This window comes from Panulirus ornatus, chromosome 8 (assembly GCF_036320965.1).
Source record: "Panulirus ornatus isolate Po-2019 chromosome 8, ASM3632096v1, whole genome shotgun sequence".
Classification (NCBI taxonomy): Eukaryota; Metazoa; Arthropoda; class Malacostraca; order Decapoda; family Palinuridae; genus Panulirus; species Panulirus ornatus.
Window position 1 is genome coordinate 11,137,703 of NC_092231.1, and position 27,994 is coordinate 11,165,696.

Genomic DNA, 27,994 nt, shown 5'->3' on the forward strand with positions numbered 1-27,994 from the left:
ATATATATATATATATATATATATATATATATATATATATATTTTTTTTTTTTTTTAAACTATTCGCCATTTCCCGCGTTAGCGAGGTAGCGTTAAGAACAGAGGACTGGGCCTTTTTTGGAATATCCTCACCTGGCCCCCTCTGTTCCTTCTTTTGGAAAATTAAAAAAAAAACGAGAGGGGAGGATTTCCAGCCCCCCGCTCCCTCCCCTTTTAGTCGCCTTCTACGACACGCAGGGAATACGTGGGAAGTATTCTTAATCCCCTATCCCCAGGATATATATATATATATATATATATATATATATATATATATATATATATATATATATATATATATATTCGTTCATTCAGCAGAGATATGTATGAAAGGATTTCATTCTTCCCTCTTTCGCAGTCTACAGGCATGAATGTGTATATGTTGAGGATGAATCTAGAAAACGAAAACTGACAAAAAAAAAAAAAAATGAAAAAGGATCTGTCGTGCTGACACATAACAGGTTCTGGCAACGTTTTTCGTAACTTAGGGACTTAAAAAAAGCTAAGCTCTTTGAAGTGTTTGTAGCCAGTGGCTCTATGCTATGGAGATGCGATTAGTTTCTTTATCTAATCAATTCATTTTGTGAGATTGGTTACGAATGCGGAAAAAAAAAGAAATACTCATCTTTTGTAATATATAAATGAAAAAAAAACTATTCTCCGTACAAAGGCCTTGACCTACGACCTATGAGCTTTACATACACCCGGGTTTATATTTCATTTGTGGGGATGAGAGTTTGATGGGGGAGAGGGAGGCATTGGTGAAGGCAAGGGGAGAGGAGGAAGAAGATGGGGAAAAGAGAAGATGAATAGAACAGAGTAAATAGAAAACGGAAGAACAGGAAAAGAAACAGAGATGATAGAAATGAATTATATGGAAACAAGAGGAAAGAAATGGGCTGAAAGAACAAGAGAAAGAGGGAACAGAAAGAATAGGATGATAAGGGGTGAAAGAGGGGAGAAAGGGTGGGGAAAAAAAAAGGAGGGTGAAAATGAAAGAGAAGAGGATGACCATGAAAAAAAGAAAAGTACTCAGGGAGAGAACAGGAGGAGGTAAGAACAGGCGAATCAAGAACAGGAAGACAAACAAGATGAACACGAGCGTGAAAGAAGGAGAATGATAAATGAAAGAAATAAGAAAATACGAAGGAGATCTGCTTCAGCGGAGGAGTAAGAGTGAAGTCAGTGAAGTCCAAAGACTCTGTAAGGGACACAGGTGTGTAAAGTCCCAGGGAGCAGGTGAGGACTGGGGTGGACTGGACGGGTGCACAACCTTCCCTGCTGGTCACCAGGCTGGAGTTTTCCCTGGAAAGGGACAGGTCTTTACCTCCTCCTCCTCCTCCTCCATTCCGAGACTAAAAGGTCTTCTTACCCTTCGTGCTAACCCTTCAAACCAAGGAAGTGAAATCTAACAAGCTGGTTACGACTTTTACACCCACTTCTACTGCCCTCAGAACATATATCTATACATACCAGGACCCATACATACACAGGCGTATGTGAATACACACATCTCCATGTATATTCACACAAATGCATATTTCCGTACACATGCATCTATACGTACATATAAGACATGGGCACATACACACAACGGTGTTACAATACACTTCTGCTTTCTTTGAGCAACTGGAAGATAAAAGCGGACACTCATTTTCATTTTTCAGGATTTAATTCTTACTAAGAAATTCGAAACTCATATATATATATATACATATATATATATATATATATATATATATATATATATATATATATATATATATATATATATATGTATGTATATTAGTCTCTCTACTAACAACAGATCATAATATCAGTTGGACATGTAATTCTGCACTGTAATGAAAGTAGTTTAAAAATGTAATTACCACAAAAGTTAGTTAATTGTAAGAAAAACAAAGTAATTACCACAGAGAGACTAAATTCTGGGAAACCTTTTGAGAACGACGGTGTGACCCTTGATTACGACTGTGCGACACCTTAAGCACGACGACACGACCCTCAAGCATGACGACGATACGACCCTCCAGCACAACGACACGATCCTCAAGCACGATGACGATACGACCCTTAAGCACGACGAGACGACCCTCAAGCACGACGACGACACGACCCTCAAGCACGACAACGACACGATCCTCAAGCACGACGACGACACGACCCTCAAGCACGACGACGACACGACCCTCAAGCACGACAACGACACGACCCTCAAGCACGACGACGACACGACCCTCAAGCACGACGACGACACGACCCTCAAGTACGACGACGACACGACCCTCAAGCACGACGACGACACGACCCTCAAGCACGACAACGACACGATCCTCGAGTACGACGACGACACGACCCTCAAGCACGACAACGACACGACCCTCAAGCACGACGACGACACGACCCTCAAGCACGACAACGACACGATCCTCAAGCACAACGACGATACGACCCTTAAGCACAACGACACGACCCTCAAGCACGACGACGACACGACCCTCAAGCATGACGACGACACGACCCTCAAGCACGACGACGACACGACCCTCAAGCACGACGACGACACGACCCTCAAGCACGACGACGACACGACGCTCAAGCACGACGACGACACGACCCTCAAGCACGACGACGGCACGACCCTCAAGCACGACAACGACACGATCCTCAAGCACGACGACGACACGACACTCAAGCATGACGACTTGACCCTCAAGCACGAGGACGATACGACCCTCAAGCACGACGACGACTCGACCCTTAAGCACGACAACGACACGACCCTCAAGCACGACGACGACTCGACCCTTAAGCACGACAACGACACGACCCTCAAGCACGACGACGACACGACCCTCAAGCACGACAACGACACGACCCTCAAGCACGACGACGACACGACACTCAAGCACGACGACTTGACCCTCAAGCACGAGGACGATACGACCCCTTCTGAGCATGACGGGACGAACCAGCGACAGCAGTACTACCCCTTGAGCAGGACACTACGACTCTTGAGCACGACGGGTACGACCCTGAAGCATTATAGCGTGACCAATGACCTGTCCCATACGAGTCAGCTCAAAAGAGTCGTGCTGCTGTATCTAAGGGACGCACTGTGGTCCATAAGGGTCGTACAGCAATGCTCGAAGGGTCGTACCGTGGCGCTCAAGGGGTCAGAAACAGCCAGTGTGAGCACTCTCGACGACCCCCCCCCCAACCCCCTTTCCCCCCCTCCAGGACTCCGTGTATCCCCCAACCCCTTCTTCCCCCTCCTCCAGGACCCCCGTGTATCAGAACACGTGGCACGTTGAACGAGCACGTACGAAATAATGCAACAAAGCGCTGCCAGTGGTCAGGTGGCCGTCATAGCCATTAGTAAGAACACAGACTCGTCAATTTGTAAGTCTGGAAACTCCCTGTTACGTGATGTGGCATAACCATCCCATCCTCCCCCATTGAAATGAATCATGTATACATATATATGTTACTTCTCTCTCCCTCCCTCCCTCCCTCTCTCTCTCTCTCTCTCTCTCTCTCTCTCTCTCTCTCTCTCTCTCTCTCTCTCTCTCTCCCTGTATATCATCGCCGTGCCCTGAGCCGTTAGCGAGGTGGCGCCAGGGAGAGGACGAAGAAAAGCCACATCCATGTTCTACCTGTCATGTGTTATGCACAGAATTACAGTTCCTTGTCCACAACCAGACCATTCCATGGTTTACCCCGGACGCCTAACATGCCCTGGTTTAGTCCATTTACAGCAAGTCCCACCTGTGCACGCCTTTCACCCTCTTGTATGTTCAGGCCCCGATCACTTAAAATCTACTTCACTCCATCCTTCTTCCATCTCCAGTTTAGTCTCTCCGTTCTCCATATTCCCTCCACTTCTGACAACATACATCGTCTTTGCCAACCTTTCCTCACACATACTCTCCATGTGTCCAAACCATTTCAACACAGTCTCTTCTGCTCTTACAACCACACTCTTTTTATTACCTCACATCTCTCTTACCCTTTTATTACTCGTCAATCAAACCACCTCACACTACATAATGTCCTTTGACATTTCATTTCCAACACATTCAACCTCCTCCGTACTAACTCATATATATATGTATATATATATATATATATATATATATATATATATATATATATATATATATATATATATATACACATATATATGTTGACCCCCCTCTACAAAGTCTCAGTACAAGTTAGCCAGCTGTATTCAGCGTCGAGGAACTGTTCGCTGTAAAAAATGAACGCCTTACATCTCCCTTGAGGCCTGTTACCCAGCGCCGGCCAAACATCGATCCATCTAGCGCGCGGGACACCTCACAATCTTCCGTGTCGAAACCCGTTCAAGTCAGTAATGAAGAATCAAAATCCTTTTGTATTTCCCTTCCTACAGTTCCTCTTTTTTTTCTGACTTGTTCTGTGTACAATGACGTCGATATCTATATATATATATTTTAGGGACAAGGAATCCAATGCTCGATGATAGTCATAAGATAATTGGTTTCCCATTCACCGACTCGGATCTTTTTTTTCATACTTTCAAAGAACGTAACGGTTATATGTTATTCGCGGCCACGAACGAGTATGTAGGAGGGAGGTATAAAGAATGGGAGGCAAAATTGGTTTATTGATGCCGTATCGATATGGGACGGCAGTCAACCGCACGCCAAACTTCTCTGCGCTCGCTAAGAGGTTAAAAAAAGAAGAAAAAAAAAAATATCTTTTGTTCTATCGTTAAGACACATTGCGTATTATTACCCCCAACCAAATCATCCTCAAACAACCACATCTCCCAACAGGTGTTTGCTGCCGTACGCCACATTACCTCAATAATATTACGAACACCCCCCAAAAAAACCACTAGGCTTACGCAATTATGGTGTCTTATGAATGACAGATGGCATGTCGATAACCATACATTATCCACGCACGTCGCTATAACTGAATAATCGTTTATCCTTTCTTTTTTTTTTTTTTTTTACTTGATATCTCGTCAAAAAAAGAAAGCAGGAGGGAGAGTCTGTCATAAAAGGTTGTTAAACAGCACTTTCGTCACCATGCGTCACCTAGATTGGCTCCACTGCGTTCGCAAAGAACCGAGAGAAAGAGAGAGAGAGGTAGTCGTGCTCGCCGCTTCCCCGCATAACGGGGTAGCGCCAGGAACAAAAGAAGATTGGCCTTATTTGCTTACATGCATTCTCTAGCTCTGTCCATAACCATGTTCCACAGACCTTCCTGCGTGGTTTACTCTGACTGCATCATGTGTTCACTGACAGTACGTCGCTTTCTGTATATCAAATAGCTCCAATTCGCTCTATCTCGTTCGCGCCTCACACCCTACTGCACGCTGAGACCCCGATCCCTCAAAGCATTTTTCACGTCATCCTTCCGTCTCCAATTCAATTTCCCCCTCTTCCCTTTATTCCCCCTTCCCCGACCTTATGTCCGCCACTCCCACTTATACCATCTTAGTCAGCCTCTCGTTGCTCATCCTCCCTATTTGTCCAAACCATTTTGGCACAACCTCTTCAGCTGTCTCAACCATACGCTTCTTATTACCACACCTCTCGATCAACCTCCCTCAAACCACATACTGTTCTTGTGCATTTCAATGTCAGCATATCAAACCTCTTCCAGACTTTATGATCTATAGCACATTCCTTGCATCCATACATCACCGTCGGGACTACTATACTATCAAACATATCCATCTTTGCCGTCAGAGACTCACCTCTTTCGCCACACATTCCTCAGTGCATCCAGGACTTTACCTCAGCTCACACCTTCCATGGTTCTATCCGCTGCTACGTCCACTCTCAGGCATCTAAAACGTTCCACTTCCACAAGGTTCTCCCCATTCAAACACACAATGCAAGTAACTTGACTCTCTCATATCCTTAAATTTGTTGACACTAAGTCGGAAATTTCCCCTTTCATACTGTCTCCCAGACTCAGATACCAGCCTCTGCAGGCTATCATTTGAGTCTGCCACTAAAACCGTGCCATCAGCATACAGGAGCTGACTAACACACCAAATCCCCTCCTCCCAACACACATACACATACACACACACACACACACACACACACATACCTTAAAAGACCGCAAACCAAGCTCCGCTCTCCAAGTCCTTCGCATCTACCTCCCTCACCACCACATTCATAAAAGATTAATCAGCCATGGTGACATCAGACACCCATCTTTGCTACAGACCCAACTTCACGTTGAACCACTCACCCTCCTCTCTTCCTAATCGCGAAACACACCTTACTCTCTAAGTAGAAAATCCTCTCTGCTTCTAGTGTCTTTCCTCCCACACCATACACTCGTAACACTTCCCACATGGTATCTTATATGAACCGTGTCGTACGCTTTCTCCAGATCTATAACTACCACATTTCTGACCCTAAAGCCCCATTGTTCCTCCCCAGTCTGTTGCTCCGTGCATGCCACCACCTTCTCAATCTCCACTCTCCCATACAACCTACCAGGTACACTCAACATGCTTATGCCTCTCAATTCGAGAATTCACTTTTGTCCCAAGCGACAACAACGCGTTGATTACGTCCTCCCCAGCAACAACAACGCGTTGATTATGTCCTCCCCAGCAACAACAACGCATTCATTATGTCCTCCCCAGCAACAACAACGCGTTAATTCTTACCTCCCCGGCAACAACATGTTAATTCTTTCCTCCCTAGCAACAAAAACACATCGGTTCTCTGCTTACCAGCGACAACGTCGCGTTCATCCGTTCCTCCCACTGACAACAATGCTTTAATTCTTTCCTCCCCAGCGGCAAGAAGACGTCAGTTCCCTCCTCCCCAGAGACAACAACGCGCTAAGTCTTTCCTCCAGAGCGACAACACCCGCACGTCCACCACGTTCACCTGGACGAGTGATCTCTCTGGTTCTACAACCTTCCCTCAAAACACTCTCGCTCACCTGACAAACACATCCTCGCACTTCATCTTAGTCTGCTGCAACCACCGGATGTTTCCCTTTTCCTAAGGTCTTGTCTTTAAACGGCCTTAGAAGATCAAATCACCCTTTAACAATGACTAAGAGCCACCTGCTCACTCGTCAAAGGCATCTACATTACTAACCATAATTGCTTTCTGTTAGTTGTCCACGTCCTCTTAAGCATTCGTGATTACTATAGATACACGAAGAGGACGAGCCAGTACCATAGCCACGCAGATGATAGGACGAACTAGTCCACAGATGCACGGATCATAAGACGAACCAGTCCATAAGTATACGAATAGATGGGACAAGATGGCCCATACTAACACGGATGAGACAGTACGAAGCCATCCACGGATCTGCAGATGACAGGACGAACCCATCCACACATCCGTAGATGATAGGACGAACCGGTACCACACACAGAAACATACTGGGACAAACCAGCGTTGCTGAGATAAAGGGAAAAGAGTACAAATCAAAAATGTAATCTAGGTACCTTGTTCGACACGGTAAACACCCACCCGCCGAAGGGGATTGAGGGGAAGTAATAAGATATTGGGTCGGAGTGGAAGTTTATGATGAAGGTATCGGACGTGCTGGGAACTCGAGGGCTTGGAGGGGGTGGATCAAGTCGGTGAAGGGGATGTATAAGACTCCGAGAGAAGGACTTGGGGGAAGGGGGAGAGAGGGGAGTTATCTGTTTGCCGGGTTTCGACAAGGTGCGGGTGTTGGGGTGGTGGTGGGAGGCAGGTTGTCGTGTGAGACACTGTTAGGTCTGGGGTGAATAGCAAAGTGTAAACCAACGGTGAGGTCTTTGCTACAAGGGTGAGTCGAGTTCCTCTGGTTGTCTATAACTGCAGGTGTGTCCTCTCTCGGGGGCATCTCTTTGAAGTGGTGAGCAGAGCTTTCGTATGTGTGTCGCTTGGTGATCTGGAGGTTCGTGTGTTGTAGTGGGCGGCGGGGGGGACTTCTGTGAGGACGTCTCTTATTGGATGGCCAGTAGGATGCACCTTGGGTAATGAGGACGGATCCTCCGCCACGACTCCCTCATGGAGGGGTATGTCTTACAAGGGCCGTTAGTGGATCGTACATGGATGTCTTTTCAGGTTAGTCAGTGGTATTTCTACCTTATAACTGATGAATAAGGCACTTTAGTGAGTATTTCTTACAAAGATGATTAAATCTTCCGTAAGTGAGTCTTGAAAGAGTCATACGAGGTGTCTGTGGGGGTGTTTCTTACGGTAATGTTCACTGGTCTTCTCTGGTTGTCATACAAGGGTGGTCAAAGGGACTTACCTCGCTGCGTGCTACAGATGCAGGGGAGGAAGGACATCGGATGTAACGTTTGAGCGTCGTAAAATGTGAAGTGTGGGTCTCCCACGCAAGTGTCTCACAAAAGTGTCCTGATAAAGATATTTGTGTGTTCCTGGACTCCGCCTGCTCGAGGTTACACTACGATCGGATTGTCACCTTTGGCGAGGCTGTATCATTGGAAATACAGTGTCGTGAAAGAATTTCACGAACCAAAGGAGTCTGCATTTCCCTGGTACAGGAGGTAGCGCAGAATCCTTGGGCTGCAGAAGCCTTTAGAAAGGTCCTGAGTAACACTGGGATTACTTTTTTTTGTATATATATATATATATATATATATTAGCTCCTAAAACACTAGTCTTTCTTCCTCGCTCCTTTAACTATCACCATCAAAAGCAATAACAATCACCGAAGTTTCATAACCCACTTTCATTTCCACCTTTATCAGTCAGGAACTCACTTTCAGACACTGTTTTTACATTCCTACAACTCCTTTAGCTCAAGTGCCAACGCCTTTTCTTTGCTCTAGCTCACAAACTTAAACCCAAACATTCCTTAACCATTTTCCCCACTTTTCTTTGATATTCGTTTCATTCAAGAGCTAGAACATCCAGGCTCCTCTTCCTAAACATACTACCTATCTTTCCCCTCTTCTCATCTTGTTTACATCCACACACATTCAGACAACCGAGCTTGAGCCTTCAAGAAGGACGAGCACTCCTCGCTTGGCTCCTTCTACTGTTCCCCTTTTTTTTAGAAGTACAGTTATGGGGGTGGGAAAGTTTCTGGCACCCTTCTCCCACTCCTTTCATGCGCCATCTAGGGCACACACAGGAGATACGTGAGTAGTGTTCTTTCTTCCTCTATACCCCAGGGATAAGGGAGAACTAGAGGTATATTATATTCAGTAGAAACGATAACAAGGATTTTCTCTCATGATCCATGGTGGGCTGTGTGATCGCCATTTCATCATCATCCATGGTGGGCCGTATGATCATTTTGCGTCCTGCCGGAGGCGCCAGAGCACCTATGGCAGGTTGGTGGCCTCGACATGAAACATATCTGTAGCGACGCATCGATCTCAGTCGCCATGACGACCTCGCACTTCCCATGTATGTGTACGGAGGTGAGCGCACAGTGACAGGAAAAACATGGTGTGTGTGTGTGTGTGTGTGTGTGTGTGTGTGTGTGTGTGTGTGTGTGTGTGTGGGTGAGGATGGCGATGGCACCAGATACTGGCGTAATTAGGGGATATTTCTCACCATCTCGCACCTGCATCTCCTATTGTGAACTGTCTGCATTTGTAACCTTCCTCCTGGTTCATATCATTCACATCTGCATTCCCCTGTTGTCTCTTAAACACTTCCATTCTCATGCTGGCATCTCTCTCTCTCTCTCTCTCTCTCTCTCCCTATCGTAAAGTGTCCTTGACTGTATTTGTATCCTTCACACCCCATCACCACCTTACCTTTCAACGCCACGTATTACGTCCCGTAGCTGCTGCACACTTGCATCTCCTCTGCGCGTCGGGGGTCATCTACAATTCCCATCTTTCCTCGCTACCTCGTCCTAGCTTCTATTAGCTTTTTTCCTCCTATGACACCACCACTTACACTTTCATACTTCTTGTACACTATCGTCACTTACACTTACATCTTTCCCTTGTCTGTCACCACCAGAAATATCACAGTCCTCAAGCGCCTGTGATGTGAAAAGTAAAGTTTTAACAGAGACTGTACGTCGACAGCCACAGGCTTATAACCTGAGTTCTCAAGTGACAAATAAAATCTAATGTTGATCTGTACAAACGTTTTGCACTTCGACAATAAAACCGAGAAGACAAACTGTAGTTTGAACTTTACTAAGGTACGTAATGGAAACGAGTTATAATGACATAGGTGTAATGATCTCCTTAGCCCTCAAGCACAGGAAACAGTGCAAAGAAGCAGTGAAAAAAAAAGTGGGAAAGAATTCTGAAGATGAAGCAGATAGGTAGGGAATCTGAATTCCTATTTCAGATACAATTCTTAGTCTGTACTGTTCAACACTTCGTCACTGTCTTCGTGAGTTCATGTTCAATTTACTGTCTCATCAATGTACAGGAGAATAGAACAGATAAAGCGTAATGGCGGGATACGATGATGATTCTCGAACTAAGAAACAGATTCCATACCAGCCATCAAGACGACACTGAATTAGTTAGCTTAGAATAGAGAAGGTTCAGAGGTGATTCTATACAAGTGTTCAGAATCATCAATGGTTTCGTTAGTCTCGAACTATCAGGTGATTTTCACCTGCAGTAATGTGTGTAACCTTGTGGGCAAACGTTTTACTTCGAGTGAGACAAAGTACTTTCTCCTCAGTAAGAGAATATCTACTTCCCCTACCCCACAAAATGAAAGTAGTTGAAAGCAACACAATAATCGCATTTGAAAATAGAACAGATGATGACATACATCGTATCAAAACCTGGACAGACGTTGTCTGCTTCCCTGTAGCTGTTGCTCTGCTCCTCACCCTAAATGAAATCCACGTTTCTAATTTTCTCTGCTATCAACAACAGACTCGAAAGGACTCAGTGACCTGCTTGCTGTTTGAAGTTCCCCACCACCTCCGTGCACCAGTCTCCTCCTCCTCCTTCTCCTCCTCCACATCGTCGCCACCTACACCATACTGATACACCATCTTCCCACACTTCACCACCAACGTTTCCATCATCAACTCACCATCGTCCACACACACACACACATATACATCCTCATCCTTCTCTCCTCATCCCTGTCTTCCTCTCATATATCCCTACCCTTCTATTTGTCCTCCTTGCGGTCGAAAGATTTGTACTCCTACATCGCGCCATCCACAGCTTCCACCATTACAACTGACGCTCATGTCCAATACTCTCCAGCCCTACAACCCTGCCACCGTACTAACAACAACGTCCAGCGCTCTCCCAACAACCGCACCTCATGAACTTCTCGCCCTCCCCTTGACAACCAACCTCCTGCCTCCGTCTACTCCAACATCCACCATCGCCATCAACAACATTAACGCCTTCTCCCCCTTACACTTCGCCTACGACTTCGCCAGCAATCGTACCCCACTGACGCTTCCACACGCCATCCGTCCTGGACAACAGCTCCCACTGCAATAAAAGGAAGAAAACATGAAAAGACATTAATGAAACGGTGCCACTGGGGAAAAGCAAAAGGAGGGGGAAAAAGATACGAACACGATGATGCCAATGAAACAAGAGACGTAAGAGAGAAGACGCCATTGGAGAGAAAAAATATAAACAATAGCCAAACACTAGGAGGTAGCACTGAAACAACGCTCATGAATAAGGTCTAGCCATTGAAGCGACGCATGTCAACATGAAGGTGAAATTATACCATCCAACACTGACAGAAAGGAAGACGTGCGAGTCCAAACGCTACATCGAACTCAACATTTCGCACGAGTGGTGTAAGGAAGCCGAGTCAGCGCTACTGGAAAACCAAGAGGAGATAAAAACTTAACCATGTTCACCGAATCTAAGCTACACTCACTGAAGAACTACTTCATAGTGACTCGTATATAAAAAAGAAGACAAGTTGCCATTTCTAAACTCGTATCAAAAGAGCAAGATTTGAGTTTTTCTTCAGGTCAACGTTTGGCGCTTTAAGATGTGAGATCATATCATAGTTACGTCCAAGACAGACGCTCCCGCAGGAGGAGCCGCCGTTGGACTCACTGATAAGGCGGGCTCTCTAAGGCTGCTACCCTCATGGAAGGAGGGATCTGTCTTGCTATTGGCTCACAGCTAACGCATCTCTGCAGCTCTGACCACACACACACACACACACACACACACACACACACACACACACACACATACCGTTTGATATTCATTTTTTTCTTCTACATTTGATCGCCATTTCCTGTGTTAGCGAGGTAGAGCCAGGAACAGACGAAGAAAGGCCATATCCACTCACATCCATTCTCTCGCTGTCATGTGCAGTGTAGCGAAACCACAGCTCCCTAGGCACAACCATGCCACACAGACCTTTCCATGCCCTGGTATATATATATATATATATATATATATATATATATATATATATATATATATATATATATATATATATCAAATGCATTCTTAAAACCCTTGCTTCCTTCCGGATTTCTAGAGAGAGTATTTTCAGTAGTTCTTCGAGGGGATTTTCAACCTTCTACTCAGCAGCCATTACAACAGTTTATTTTTGCTGTTTAGATAAGAAAAAAAAAAGAGTCCTGTGTGCAAAGGCAACCAGGAAGAAATTAAGGAGAAGAAAAATAGGTGTCGAGGAAGGGGAATTCTAACCGACGAAAATTAAAGAAGTGTACCCTTAAAAAGTCAGCTGGCTTGTGTTGGTGTATATGTCAGTCGTTTTCTATGAGTATGGTTGCATGTGTATAATGGGTTTAATGACGAGCGACGGGTATATTAGTCGTTAATTAATCCTGGGGTAAGAGGACGTCAAAGCACCCGTAATCTACGTGATTGTGTTAGTCCTTTGAAATTCACTTAGGATCGGATGCTGGAGAAAACGGAGTATACAACAGTTTCCAACATTCACAACTTAATTGTTTGTTTCGTTTCTCGAATAAAAATTATTTCTGTAATGTGGGGAGAAGGCTTGGCGTCTCTTTCTTATAATCCAACATATATTTTCCTTAGTGTTTCAAGGGTCTGTTAAACCTGATCTCGTATTAACGAGCTTTGGCACGAGTTGCGTTAGGGAAGACCATACACTTCTGGAGGAGTTCTTACATGGTGTTACGTCTAGACGGCCAGTCGAGGAGAGTAACGAATGACTCTTACATATTTATGGTACTTAGGAGTCTAGCAACTCCTCCCTTACACGTTAACTCTTGAATAACGCAAGAGTTCTTCCGGAAGTGGAATGTGGTCAAGAGTGATTAATGGCCATTAAGAGATTCTGGTTAACATATTTTGTGGATTACAAGCTTTAGGGTAATGTTCTCAACTCCCTAATAGCGATTCTATTCTATATAAATGTACAGATGCAGTGTCTATAATTACTTGTTCAAAGGAATCGAGTTATCATTGTGTTATATCTAGACATATTTAAGTTGTCTTTGTTTGGGTCCTGTAACATATGATTAATGAGGCTGTGAAGTCGATTAAATTCATCTCGGAATGATTAACACTGGCTAAACTCTTAAGTCTATCATATAGATTAAGAAAATGATGACAGGCAAGAGTGACTATGGCGACTGAAGACTTAGAATAAGTGAAGGAAACATAAAAGTTTTACCCGTCCTGACCTACGAGTGTTGAAGTGGTGCGTGGAACCGTTTCAGACCCACTGTCATGGTCGCTGATCTTACTTCCAGTCTCGCTCAAGCTAATCGCTCAAGCTTAGCGAGGCGGGCTAAGTCTTATTCCCTCTCCTGACATATACTGTATATGTATCCTCATCTTCATCTTTCCCTCTTATCTTCATACATATTTGTCACATCCGCTCTTATCCATTTCATACGCTTCTTTGTTTTTCAACCTCTTCTTTGTCTCTTGCATTTTCTTTTCAATCCGAGGCTTGATCTTAACGGGTCATCTTTCCGTGAGCGGAGCCTTGGCCTTAAACAGAAGTACATCAAGAGTACTTCTACTAGGCATGATGGTTATGCTCTACAATAACCGAGACCTTTTACTTCGCCTGTGTTGAGGGAGGAGGTGACTGACTGCCTCTACGAATCTCTCAACTGTACGACTGAAGCTTCGATACTTGATTCAGCGACAAGTGAATAATGTAACAACAGGATCAGATGCTCCGAGAGTGGCATCCACAGACAGCAGATGTTTAAAGCAACGAGGCAACAAAGAATGGTTATTCCTGAGACGATGATGATGGTCATAATACCATTAATGTGGCGATGATGATGATTATAATACCACTAATGTCTCCTCCTGTACCTTGACGGAGAAGGATCGAGATGAGGAAACGCGATGACTTACACAGTCAAGCTGGAAACCTAATCAACAAGGTCATCAAATGTTAGAAAACACTCGTCAGACAGACTCTGTTATGCTCTGTTCTTCCGAGAATAAATTCAATGTTGCAGACTTCAACTCACCAACCTTGGACTCCTTGCAACACGAACATGGCATCACTGATGGTGCATAAACCATCAATATCATGATCTGTCCCACACACCTTGTAGGAAAACGGGCAAGAAAACAATCATCCCTTTACGACAAAAAATGAAAAGAATATCAATCTGAAATCAATCAGTGCCTTCAGACAACAATACATTCAATTCAATATATCACGAAGACCTGCAGGTTGTCATACACAGTTTTCTGTCCACATCTTTCAGGTTCCAGGAAGAGAACAGGCGATGCATGAGTGACTTGTGCTACCGATTCTGGCTGAGTGACTTTTCCCTCTTGACAGCCATCATATGCAGCAACAGACACACAAACGTGCCACTGCTTCAAAAGCCTCGAGATAATACTCAGCTGAGGCTATAGTCTTATCTACGCGTCCCATCTGAGCAGCAGATGAGATGAGGTTCAGGTGGGTAACCTGTGTGAGCAACTCATCTGTTCACCTGCGTCTGGGATAGAGAATGGGTCTACCTCAGCTGTACACCTGCTTGTAGGGTAGCCAGTGTGCCATCCTCAGCTGTACACCTGCTTGTAGGGCAGCCGGTGTGTCATCCTCAGCTGTGCATCTGCTCCTGAAACACTTGCTCGTAAGGCAGCCTGTGTGTGTATCTCATTGTAAACCTGCTCCTGAGGCAGCCTGTATGTCTACCTCAGCTGTACAACTGTTTTTGAGGCAGCTTGTATGTCTATCTCAGCTGCACAACTGCTCCTCAGGCAGCCTGTGTGTCCACCTCATCTGTACAACTGCTTCTGAGGCAGCCTGTTTGTCTATCTCATCTGTACAACTGCTTCTGAGGCAGCCTGTATGTCTACCTCAGCTGTACAACTGCTTCTGAGGCAGCCTGTGTATCTACCTCAGCTGTACAACTGCTTCTGAGGCAGCCTGTATGTCTACCTCAGCTGTACAACTGCTTCTGAGGCAGCCTGTGTATCTACCTCAGCTGTACAACTGCTTCTGAGGCAGCCTGTATGTCTACCTCAGCTGTACAACTGCTTATGAGGCAGCCTGTGTGTCTACCTCAGCTGTACAACTGCTTCTGAGGCAGCCTGTGTGTCTACCTCAGCTGTACAACTGCTTATGAGGCAGCCTGTGTGTCTATCTCAGCTGTACAACTGCTTCTGAGGCAGCCTGTGTGTCTACCTCAGCTGTACAACTGCTTCTGAGGCAGTCTGTATGTGTCTACCTCAGCTGTACTACTGCTTCTGAGGCAGCCTGTATGTCTACCTCAGCTGTACAACTGCTCCTCGGGCAGCCTGTGTGTCTACCTCAGCTGTACAACTGCTTCTGAGGCAGCCTGTGTGTCTAACTCAGCTGTACACCTGCCGTACATGTAACACACGTTTGTCTCTCGACCATCCGGGGGTCTTGAGTTTCTCCAGTTCAGCTTTGCTGCCGCGTATAACCTTATATTCATCGACATAATCTATCCTCTTCCCTCGAGCAGTAACGCAGGCCAGTTTTTCCTCCTCCCCAGCTGACAATCCAATCCCTCTTCCTTCAAGGAGCAACGCACTCTCCTCCATCTCCGGATGCATCACCGGCAAAAGTCTGGACTTGTTACAGATGAAGGGAAGGAAGAGAGAACATCCAGAGAATAAGCTAAGAGCCTGGTATAGCGTCGTGAGTCACACTCATCCTCCTCCCTCTTTGTCCACGCGTAGAGGATAAAGAATTGGAACTGATAATTAATCGGAGGTATGAGCAAAATAGTCAGTTACTGAATTCTCCTTTTCAGCGTTCGGTTTTGTCATTCGTGATTGGAGATCATAGATGCTACGCTGATTCGGAGACGCTATAAGACCGGAATCACGAAAGGACAAGTGATATACTGTGTGACTTGTGGCAACGTAACGATATGGGAGAATGTCTACTTCTTCCCTTGTCCTCCCCCCAAAAAAAAGTTTGGTGAAGAATGACAGCTGGCTGTAAGACTGCCCGCTGGCTGGTCAACACTAATTAGTTAAATCATTAAAAAACTTTCTCTCCAAAATTATCTCTGTAAACAGTACAGTAAACACTAAACTAGATGGATGGAAATGAAATACAGTTGAAGCGAAAGAAAGAAGGGAAGACTGAGGTGGAAGGCATTTTCATGAATGAATGCTCAACTTGTCCTTCAATTTCTCTCTGTCTGTCTGTCTGTCTGTCTGTCTGTCTGTCTCTCTCTCTCTCTCTCTCTCTCTCTCTCTCTCTCTCTCTCTCTCTCTCTCTCTCTCTCTCTCTCGTCCATAGCAACCCCTCTGCTTCGCTGTCCCATCTCCGCTACCACTAAGATCATAACAGACAGACAACCTCGTCATTGGCCTATCAAGGCCTCCCCCTCCCTTGTTATCTGTCCTTTCTATGTAAACCCTTGACTGATTCGCTCCTGAGGAGGGGTCCCACAGGTAAGCCAATGGCCCTGTTCTTAACACATGTATTTCTATCGTGTCTAATACACAGGTGTTTTGCCTCGGCAGGGGCGGCGCTGAAGTGGGTTCGCTTCAACGTGCCGGCGTGGGCCACCAGGGGTGGCGAAGTCATGCTCACCTGCCAGTTCGACCTGGCCGACGACCGCCTCTACTCCGTCAAGTGGTACAAGGCGGGCAGGGAGTTCTACCGCTTCGTGCCCGCCGACCGCCCGCCCCAGCAACATTTCCCCTTCCCTGGGATCACCGTAGATGTGAGTGCTGACGATATTATGTCTGTACAATACGGGAGAGGGGGCGCTTCACACTCGTGTGTGTGGGTGGGTGGGTGTGTGTGTGTGTGTGTGTGTGTGTGTGTGTGTAAGGGAGGAAGGGTTAATAATCTCTTGAACTCATTCTGCTTTTCAAAATGAATTATATCAACACTGAGCATTGTATCATTTGTTTTATTTCATTCGTCCACTACTGAATTATTTCTTTTCCTCTTTTGATTAGATTCGCTTTTTTTCTTTTTTTGCTTCGCCTCTTGTTCTGGTGTTTGGTTGCTCTATCATTTCGTCTTTCGAAGATGTGTTTAATGATAAAAGGTTGTGATCAAGTCACCCCTTACTCTTTTATCCTTCTATGGTGGCAATCTATGGTCTTCAACCTCTCCTCGTTCTACCTCAGCGCTCTTGATGCTTTTACCACTTCTGTTGTCCTCCGTCGACCTTCTTCATCATTCCATCATGTTTCTCGAAGAAGCGATCATCAAAATTATAAAGCACGTTCTAATTATGGCTTAATGTATAGTGTGAGTAATTGGATGAACGTTTCCTTAAACCATGTACTTATAAGCAGTCCTAATCATTGAGAACAGTCTGTTTTCTCCTTTACAGTCCTCCTGAGGTTTAACTCAGACGATAGATTAAGGATTATATCTACTCTGGAGTGCCTTTCACATAGAGACTCCTGCAGTTTGATTTGTACTAGGAAGTATTCATATCCAGGCCATCTTTACTGTATCCCCGTCTTTATTACCTTGCATTTACTCGGGTGGAATATCAACAACATGGCATCTAGTGATCTGTGCAGTTTTGTCTAAGTTCCCTTGTAAGTTGATGCAATCCTCATCATTCCTTACGTCTCTCATAACCTTGGCATCCTCTGCAAACATATTCAGGGATGAGTACAGCCTCCGTGAGTCATTCACAAGGATCAAGAAGAACAGTGGTCCTAGGAGCGAGACCTGCTGCACGCCACTAGGGACCCTAATCCATTCAGAGAAGATAACTGTGACAAACGTCCTTTGTTCCCTTTTTCCCTAAGGGAATGTTCTTTTCTATCCATAGAAGTCATCTCCTCTCTGACTTTTGTTTCAAGATTTAGCTTTTCTTCTCTTTTCTTCTTAGCCTTCTCGTATGTAGTAGAGTGCCAAACGATTTCCACTAGTCCTGGAATAATGAAGCCACTCCTCCTTCCTTTACTATTATTTGGACAGGAGGTCACTCTCTCACAGAAGCCGCGCTCACTGTGCGTTTGTTTTGGTATGTCTGTGGTCATACTCACTGTGTGTGTGTGTGTGTGTGTGTGTGTGTGTGTGTGTGTGTGTGTGTTTGTGTGTGTGTGTGCAAGCAATGACTTCTTTAACAAGTGAGGCTCGTTTCCCTGACAACGAAGTCTCATTTCTCCCTCAACTGAATCTCATTGTACTTCCGAGTGAGCGTCACTTCCCTAGCACTTCCACATACTTCCCTAGCAGCTGCTGAGAGAGCTTCACTATCCCTAGCAAGTGATGAATCTCACCATCTCCAAGCAACTGAATCTTTATCATTTTCCCTAACGAGTGAATCTTACTTTCGTAGTCACTATCTCGCGTACTACTATCTCTTGAATCTAATCCCCCACCAGCGAGTAAGCCTCACACTTCCCCAGCAAGTGAACTTCATTTCCCTTTTGGGTGGAAGCTGTATGTGTGTGTGTGTGTGTGTGTGTGTGTGTGTGTGTGTGTGTGTGTGTGTGTGTGTGTGTGAGAAAGAGAGACAGACTCACTCCAGCCAGGTTCGTTGAAATCTCAGTATTTCTACGTCTCATTTCTCTATCTCAACGAAGGTGGGTGTGTTTCCCTCCTCCTCCACCTCCGCCTCCTCCTCCTCGCGTCGCATATGAAAGATACGGACTGCGTCGTATAGCTACATCAACGACTACACTAGAGAGAGAGAAAAAAAGAACGAACGCGCAGTTCCCTCATGGTATATAAGACATATCCCTTCCCTCTCCATGATTGAGCCTAGCTTCCCTGAACTAGAGAGAGAGAGAGAGAGAGAGAGAGAGAGAGAGAGAGAGAGAGAGAGAGAGAGAGAGAGAGAGAGAGAGAGGCAAAAGCTGAAGATCCAGGTGATAGGATCCGAGACACATGTCAGTCGTGATGGAACAGTTTCGAAGTGATTCTGGGAACTAATGAATATATTCAGGGTCTTCCCGAGTCGCTCTGTACGTTTGACTACACGTTATTAATCTGTCTTAAGAGTGTGAGTGCACTACTGCGTGATTATTACTGAGAGAGTTTATAATCTTGGTCACTCGTCTTCTAACCATATATATATATATATATACATATATACAGACACATCTCAGTTTACGTAAAGGTCACCCCCAACTCCAAGTCCAGGTGCCGAACCCGGGCGCTTTAGATCGGCAGGCCACAACACTGAGCACTGCACCACCACTGTGTTTTCAGTAAGCTGCTTCAGCACCAAGTGTTGTGGGTTTTTAATTGGCGCTTTGTGTGTGGGTCGAGTCCATCGTTGTAATGACCGGAGCGCTGTGCTTTGATTGTGTTACTTTGTGAATTAATTTCCTGTACACAGTGTGGTTTTGAGAGTACAGCTGCGATAGCGGGAGTTGCTTTATTTTGACTACGTTGCTCTGCATCGCTTGTTGTGTGTGTGTGTGTGTGTGTGTGTGTATATCGCAGTTTGGGTTCGCCGCCGACAGCCCCTCGATTGCCGGGATGGTGTGTTTTGACTACGTTGCTCCGCGAGCCTATTGCATATACTTACGTTGTAGTTAAAAGCAGGCAAGTGGTGGTTAGTGTCGTCGTTTCATTTCGTTATCCTGGAGGTGCTATTTCTTTGTGAGGATTAATACTAAGAATACGTCGTTTGGAGGGAAGCGTGATGCGGTATGAATGCTGCAAACGAAAAACAAAAACATTTTGAAACCCATTTCAAAGCAGATTTATCTAACTGGTAACAATGGAGATCTCAAGAGACACCAGTCACAAATAAACCATTTCTTTTTTGTTTTCACGAAGCAACTTGCACTAATACCTTACAAATGATATTCAGAATTTTCATATCCAGGAGGAGAGGAAAGACTTTTATGTGTCCTTCAAAGCCTCGAAGACTCGTGTCGGATCTTTTAACACGTAGGCTATTCTTTGAGAAGCTTATATAAAGGTCTTCCTCCTCTCCTCTGGGTAGGCGGTCGAGAATAATATTTCCGGAGGAGAACGTATTTCCAAGAGGTCTCACTCTAAGATAGTGAGTCCCTTGCCTGCTTCAACCAGTTTCTAAATTCTAACAAATAATGGTACAAAAAAAAAAAAAAACATTTACTCTCTTCACAAATATGAGTTGTACTCTCTTTACCCTCATAATAGCTAACGTCACACAGACTATAACAGACAATACCCAAACACTGTACACGCAAACACAACACATACCACATTATCCTGACTAGCTTACATTATAAATCAGTGCAGAAGATTCGCACGAGAATAATAAAGTCCCTCACTTTAAGTTCCTAAATTCTCCATTAATGTTATTTACGTTAAGTCTGGATAAATTCATTGTATTTTAAGCTCAGCCACGCTAAGAAGACTCCCCACTCAGTACAGACAGACAGATCTGACCACAGACACTGCCCGTAAGCCACCGTCATACAACCAACTGAGTCCTCTTCTTCTCTTTCTCTCTCCCCCTCTCTCTCCTCAGGCAGACAGGAGCAACGCGCAGCAGGTGGCGCTGAAGGGGGTCAATATAAACACCGCCGGTCGCTACAAGTGCGAGGTGCTGACGGAGGCGCCGCTCTTCAAAACTCTCGTTCGCTCTGCCACCCTCACAGTCTATGGTAGGTCCTCCTGCGTCCTCTGCCACCCTCACAGTCTATGGTAGGTCCTCCTGCGTCCTCTGCCACCCTCACAGTCTATGGTAGGTCCTCCTGCGTCCTCTGCCACCCTCACAGTCTATGGCGGGTCATCCTCTGCCACCCTTCCCAGTCCATGGTGGGTCATCCTGCGTCTTCTGCCACTCTCACAGGCTATGGCAGGTCAGTCGTGTGCGTATGAAGGTGTAGGAGGGAGAGGGGGGTTAGAAGGGCGGGGGGGAAGAGGAAGAACTTGCAGTGTCTGTGGGAGGATGGGAGTGTAGCGTCCTAAGTGGGAGTGGGTGGGAGTTTAAGGGCGGGATTGTACCGTCCTCAGTGGGTGTAAGTGAGAGTCTCCCTCATCGCCTCAGACCTGGATGACCCCTAGCTAAAAGTACACAAGCAACTGTAGCTCAGAGATACAGTGACCATATCATTCCTTAGCTTTGTACCAACAACGAAGATAGCTACCTTTGTTCACAACGATGGTACAGAATTGTCCATAATGATGGTCCAGAGTGAACAGTTTGAAATCCAAGTACACAGAACAGACCAAAAACTCTAATAGGAAAAAAAAAGAAATATTCCCTTTTTCTTTCTCTTTACGAGACGTCGTGCAACAGTTGCCCTCAAAATCCTCCCAAAGTCAGTTTGACGATTTTTGGCGGATTGTTCGACAGAGTAAACTTTTCCCCAGGATGGTCTAGCAGAATCTTCAACCTCTTGCTGTCTCTGATGTGCATATTTCCCCACGGGGATCAACCCACGTCATGAACATCTCTACCAACCAGAAGTTATTCCTTTTTTTTTTTTTTAACTCAAACAAAAACAAAACTTTCACTTTCCCTACAGCTTGGAGATAATTGTCGTACATTGGTTTACGAGGGTTTTTAATTAAAAATCTCACGTAGGTTAGATATCTCTAGGAAAACAATTCAAATAACAGCGTCGTGTTTTGCATGACATGACAAAGCTTTTGTGTGTAACGAGTCAAATTTCCCCTCGGCAGCTCACAACCGAGAGGCCAAGCGATGCGTTTGTGTCATGATGACCTGAGAGAGTGGAGGTGATGGTGGTAGTGGTGGTAAGGGCGTCATTACTGAACACGATTTCATCTGACTATGTGTGTCCGTGACCCAACACTTGACCTTTTTGTAGCTGTTTTACGGTGACCCCCGACCCTATTTTCGCTAACTTTAACTTGTGATAAGGTCAGTTCTCTTATCTCACCTTATCTGGTGGTTTTCCCGAGGCTGGCCTTTAACATCCCGTGACCCGACCAACTGATAAAAATACCCCATGGTGATAAGACCCTTCTAACCTAAACCTATAGTGACCTAACATTGTTTTCATTACCGTAAGGTCGACAGGCATCGCATCTTTTCTACTCTCTGTTACTCTCGATCTCCCTTCGAAAGGACCCAGAGGTATGTCACCCCTGGCAAATGTTGTATTTCCCCTGTAATCCATTTTGTGGTGACACGGTACTGTTGACCTTACGTCTTAGTGGTTCTATATCACCAATATTACCATATGGTGACCTGATAATCGTGGTATGAGAGGACTTCACGCTATGAACCTTGTCATACGATGACCTAACATTTCACAAACGTGTTTTGACTTCGTACGGCTACCCGTGTCATTTGATGACCACACACACTTATCACATTCTTGTTATACAATGACATTTCTAACCTTGCTTTGTAGTGACTTGACCCGACACTGCTAACCCTTGGCTTGAGGGTGAACCAACAATATCTAGACCTGACTTAGGGTGACCCCAACACTGCTAGAGCCCTGCCTTGGGGTGACCTAACATAGCTAACCATCCCAGGGGTGACCTAACACTGATAAGCCTGCCCTGGGGCGACCCAACATAGCCAACCCATACTCTGCGTACCTACAAAACTGCTAACTCAGCTTTACCTCATGCCTAAACCTTTAGTCCATTTCACCACCTTGTGACTCACTCACCTCGCTGACCCAGTCTTGGAGGGGGTGTGGAGTGAACGCAAGACTGTCTGAAGAAAAAAGGAAAAAAAAAGATTTGCCTAACCTCGTCTTGTGTTGTTGGCCCTACAGAGTTGCCGGACGGGAACCCTGTGGTGGTGGGAGGACAGCCACAGTACCGGCCGGGGGAGGTGGTGAACCTCACCTGCCTGGCACCCAAGTCCATCCCTGCAGCCACCCTCACCTGGTACATCAACGACCAACAGGTACAGCACCACCAGCAGCCGACTCCACACAACATCTGTTTCTAAACCCTACCCTACCACCTCCCCACCCTCACCTCCCAACACCCCCAATTTTTTTCTTTTTAACACATTAGAAAAAAGAATCTTACTTTTTTTTTCAAAATTTTAGGATTTGGAAGCATCTAGTTGTCATTATTTTTCATAATTTTATTCAAATTTTTAACTACACGTATAAATGTGTGACAGAATTTGTGTTTATATACTTTTTTTCAGGTTATTTTTCTAATGGTCGAAACAAACCTTTTGTGCTTGTAGTTTTTACGCTTCTTATGTTCGTAAATAGTCTTTTGAAATATGCTATGAATTTTTTAGGAAAACTAGAGACGATTTTTTTCTGCATTTTGTTTAAGCTTTCAAGTTGATTTAACGACCTTCTCACTAAAAACCTAAACAATTTGAGTCATTCATTGCAATAGTTTTCTTTCTAAACAGAAACTTTGAACACCCTGTGTCATACTTTTAAAACTGAACCTTAAACATTGACTCGCTGGCTTTCAGAAGCATGAGAACTTAGTTCTGAACAGCCGAGAACACAGTTTAACAGATGAACTATAAAGAGCAGGCCATGTTTCAAAGCAGCAACATTCATTCATTCATTCGGTGCTTTCGTCACCACAAGGGATAGATATGAATGCCTCTTGCTCGTCTCAGATCCACAGCAAACATTAAAGTTTACCTTCATCCTTGTGTCATCCGGACACCACAGTAGTGTGTCACACGCCTGCCACAGGTTGTCTTACATCTGGTGGATCGAGACCTCAAGATATATCAAATATTTCTCTCTTGTAATGTGATGAACACTTTATCGTCAAGTCAAAAAATGATATTCAGGTATTGCAATGTCCACTTCAACCTTTGCCATAAGAACTACCAACATGCTATACAACAAGAGACTTTCATATTCCCCTCCCAACACATGAAATATCCCTTGTGATAACAGATGTCCTTAGTGGCTGGCAAAAGGACCAACACCACCAAAGCATGCAAAATGTGAGACAAACATTAGACTGTGAACCATGAACACGATCGAAGAACCGCTATCCACCCTGACCATTTCTCTTCTACATCAGGCTCATCTAATTCGTTCCCTCCCTCTTTCCTCTCTCTCTCTCTATTGTCTGTTGAGACAGGCGACGCAGGACTTCCTGGTGGAGTACAACGACGTGCCTGACAGCGAAGGTCGCGTGGCATCGCGTCTGGGGCTACAGTTCAGGGCGCGGGAATGGCACTTCCCCAACGGTCGCGTCACCCTGCGCTGCTCCGCTGTCATCCACCGTCTGTACGAGGAGGAGGTACTCCATGAGGGGGTGGTGGCGCCCCCAGATCCCCTCAGCCTAGGCCAGGACCCAAGCGGTGAGCACTTCTCCTTCCTATCCTATCTTACGTACCCTTATGTTGGGTCCTGATCAGATCAAACACACGCAAGGAAATGGGGCGACCTGCGTCTCTGCAGGGCTGACGGCATCTTGCATGTACCATTACTACTACTACTACCACCACCACTGCTACTAATTACAAATGTTATTACCACTACTGCTACCACTACTATTACTAGTACCACAACTACTACCACTGTCACTGAATATGCAATATGAATATGCAATACAAGCCTTTGGAGTCACTGGATTCTAATGAGGACCTTTGGAATTCTGGGTATCTTTATTTTCAAGTGGAAATTTATACGTAAAACTAATGTATAAACGAATAGCCTTCCCTACCATCACCAAAAGATTCGAATGGATCCGGCGGTCTGTTTCTGTTTGCATTCCTTTTGCAAACTTTATGATTCGGTTTTCGTTTATACCTTACCACTGTTACTGATAACTCTCTTATTCTAAGGGATCTCAAAGGAAACTTAAGAAGACTAGTTAGGGATATTCCGCGTTACTGTAATTCTGTGATACAGCCAGAGTTATCCGACACGAACTGCTTTTTATCTATCATAAATCATGAATGACAAGAACGTCTTGATGATTAACACCAGCTCACGAGGGTGCCAGTGTTTTGCTAGTGGGTGTATAACAATGACACTGTGACTTTTACACAGTGGTAGACGATATTCGAGCTAAGGTGAAGGAGGCGTCTCTTAACAATGAAAGTTTTGAAGTTCAGGGTCGAGCTGGTATTCTTGAGGTTAGTAGGGAAAAAGAACCAAGACCAAAGGACCTGATATGTGATGGAGCTCTATGACTGAGAGCTTTTCACGTCCGGTGCACCGGGTGCTGCAACAGCTCTGGTAGCCCAAATATGACCAACTATTTCCACTGGTTATCTCAGGTATTCCAGCAAGTCTATTATGATCTTGAACTTAGAGATAAAGGCAAATATAACCGCACAATTGGTTTCGTAAACGACGACTAAATTTCGTGAAAATGGGCAGTGTGTTATGGGCAAAGAGGGATACCTCAAATTCGCCTAATTACTCGTTCGTGGGGTCTTAATAACAGGATGCAGTGAGGTCTCCAGGTCGCCGCGCCAGATGCCAGTCCAAGAAATCAGGTTTGAGAAAACCTGTGAATAATGGATAAGGCGCGATTCCCTGGGTCTGTCAGAAGCTGATGAGTGCCAGACAGAATTCCACAGGTTTTCATTTGTTTTCCCTCTGGAGGAACAGGTAGTGGGATTCGCATTTGACCGACCCATCTGTGCGTGAACCTAAGATATCTGATATGAAAATACACATTTTCAGTCTTCTATGTATCTTTATGCTTTTGTTGTTTTCTGTGTTAATACTCATGGCGCAAATATATACAAATATAAACGTCAACTGAGTTACTGATATATATATATATGTATATATATATATATATATATATATATATATATATATATATATATATATATATATATATATATATACATATACACGTAAGTACATACTTGGTAACGGCTGTATATAAATTCATTAATCAATTCAATCATTAATTTCTGCATCTATGATGACAACCAGATGTGTTCACAGATAACAATATCTCGTATCTCTCACTAACATCATCTAACCTACATCTCCCTCATCAACCACTTCCTATCATGGCTAAGATAACTGCATCGCTTTACGAGCTACGAATAATAAAGTTTCTGTGGCACGTACTGAAAGATTATCATTTCGGTGGGTGGGTATGGCTGTCTCCTCAGGAATGCTACTCACATTCTGTCGGCCTCACAGCGACGGCAGCACTCACATTCTGTTGGACTCACAGCGACGGCAATAGTCACATTCTGTTGGCCTCACAGCGGCAGCAAAACTCACGTTCGGGTGGCCTCACAGCGACAGCAATACTCACATTCTCTTGGCCTCACAGCGCCAGCAATACTCACATTCTGCTGGCCTCACAGCGCCAGCAATACTCACATTCTGTTGGCCTCACAGCGCCAGCAATACTCACATTCTGTTGGCCTCACAGCGCCAGCAATACTCACATTCTGTTGGCCTCACAGCGACAGCAATACTCACATTTTGTTAGCCTGGGTTCTGTGGCGAAAGCCTTACCTCACACAAAAAAGGAGACACGAAACCTTTGATGAGCAGTCTGTCGGCGAGGCCATCTTCTGGTGACACAGACAAGACCACCGCTGTCTGGGTCTGCGGGGAATAATTAACCTGCAGCTGCGTACGTGACGTCGGAACTATGAATCATTTGCTATTCAAATCGCTGGTGGCAAATATATAATTGCCCAGTCAGCAGCCTCCAACGAAATAGAAAAAAAAGGATTATATACAAATTTGAGTATATATATATATATATATATATATATATATATATATATATATATCTAAGGATCCTTTTGTAATGTGCAGTTGGGAAATTCTTTCTTTTGCTGGACACCACAGCTGAACACGCCCCCCCGGAACCCTCCGCCTCTTTGTATCATTAGCCTGGCGATTCAAGGACACCGGAATAAATGAAAAGGTCAGATACATTGGGTCTGTGCGCTCTCATCCCTCTCTCTCCCTCTCTCTCTCTCTCTCTCTCTCTCCCTCTCTCTCTCTCTCTCTCTCTCTCTCTCTCTCTCTCTCTCTCTCTCTCTCTCTCCCCTAGGTTTTTGACAAAGTGACATTAACGCCTCCCTCTACCAATCAGGGCGACGCTTCTGGTGACCTTCGTGCATTAGGTAGAGGAAAGCGATGTAGGCGCAAGTATCGGCAAATATCATTTGGTTCGACACCTGGGTTAACTTCACCTTACGGGGGAGAGAGACGATCTAAGCTCTGGATATATATCTTTTTAATCTCTTTTCGTTAAACCAACTCGTAGACATACGTAAGTTGTACATAATAATACTACAACTACTGCTACAACTACTACTACTAATAATGACAATAATGATAATAATGAAAATGATAATAATAATAATAATAATGATAATAATGATGAATTATAAGTATGATAGAGATATCGATAATTATGTTATCAATCATATTTATTCCCCGTTTCCCGCGCTAACGAAGCAGACCCCGGGAACAGACGAAGAAATGGCCACATCCCTTCACATCTATTATCTAGCGGTCATGTGTAATGCATCGAAACCACAGTTCCTGATCCACAATAATAATAATGATACTAACAATAATAATAATAATGAAATACTATTACTATTACTACTACAACAACTACTACTACTACAACTTCTACTACTAGTACTACTACTGTTGCTACTACTATTACTACTACTATTAATACTACTACTACTACTACTACTACTACAACTT

At 44.7% G+C, this 27,994-nt stretch overlaps 1 protein-coding gene across 1 annotated transcript in view; it reads left to right on the forward strand.

The window, feature by feature from the left end:
- The window catches only part of LOC139749833 (cell adhesion molecule 2-like), a 165,268-nt gene that overhangs the window by 133,286 nt on the left and 3,988 nt on the right, over positions 1-27,994 (forward strand). The window contains exons 2-5 of the mRNA XM_071664131.1: positions 16,952-17,154; positions 20,878-21,013; positions 23,111-23,244; positions 24,414-24,636. Coding sequence (XP_071520232.1) covers positions 16,952-17,154; positions 20,878-21,013; positions 23,111-23,244; positions 24,414-24,636 — 696 coding nt within the window. The remainder of the gene's footprint in view (positions 1-16,951; positions 17,155-20,877; positions 21,014-23,110; positions 23,245-24,413; positions 24,637-27,994) is intronic.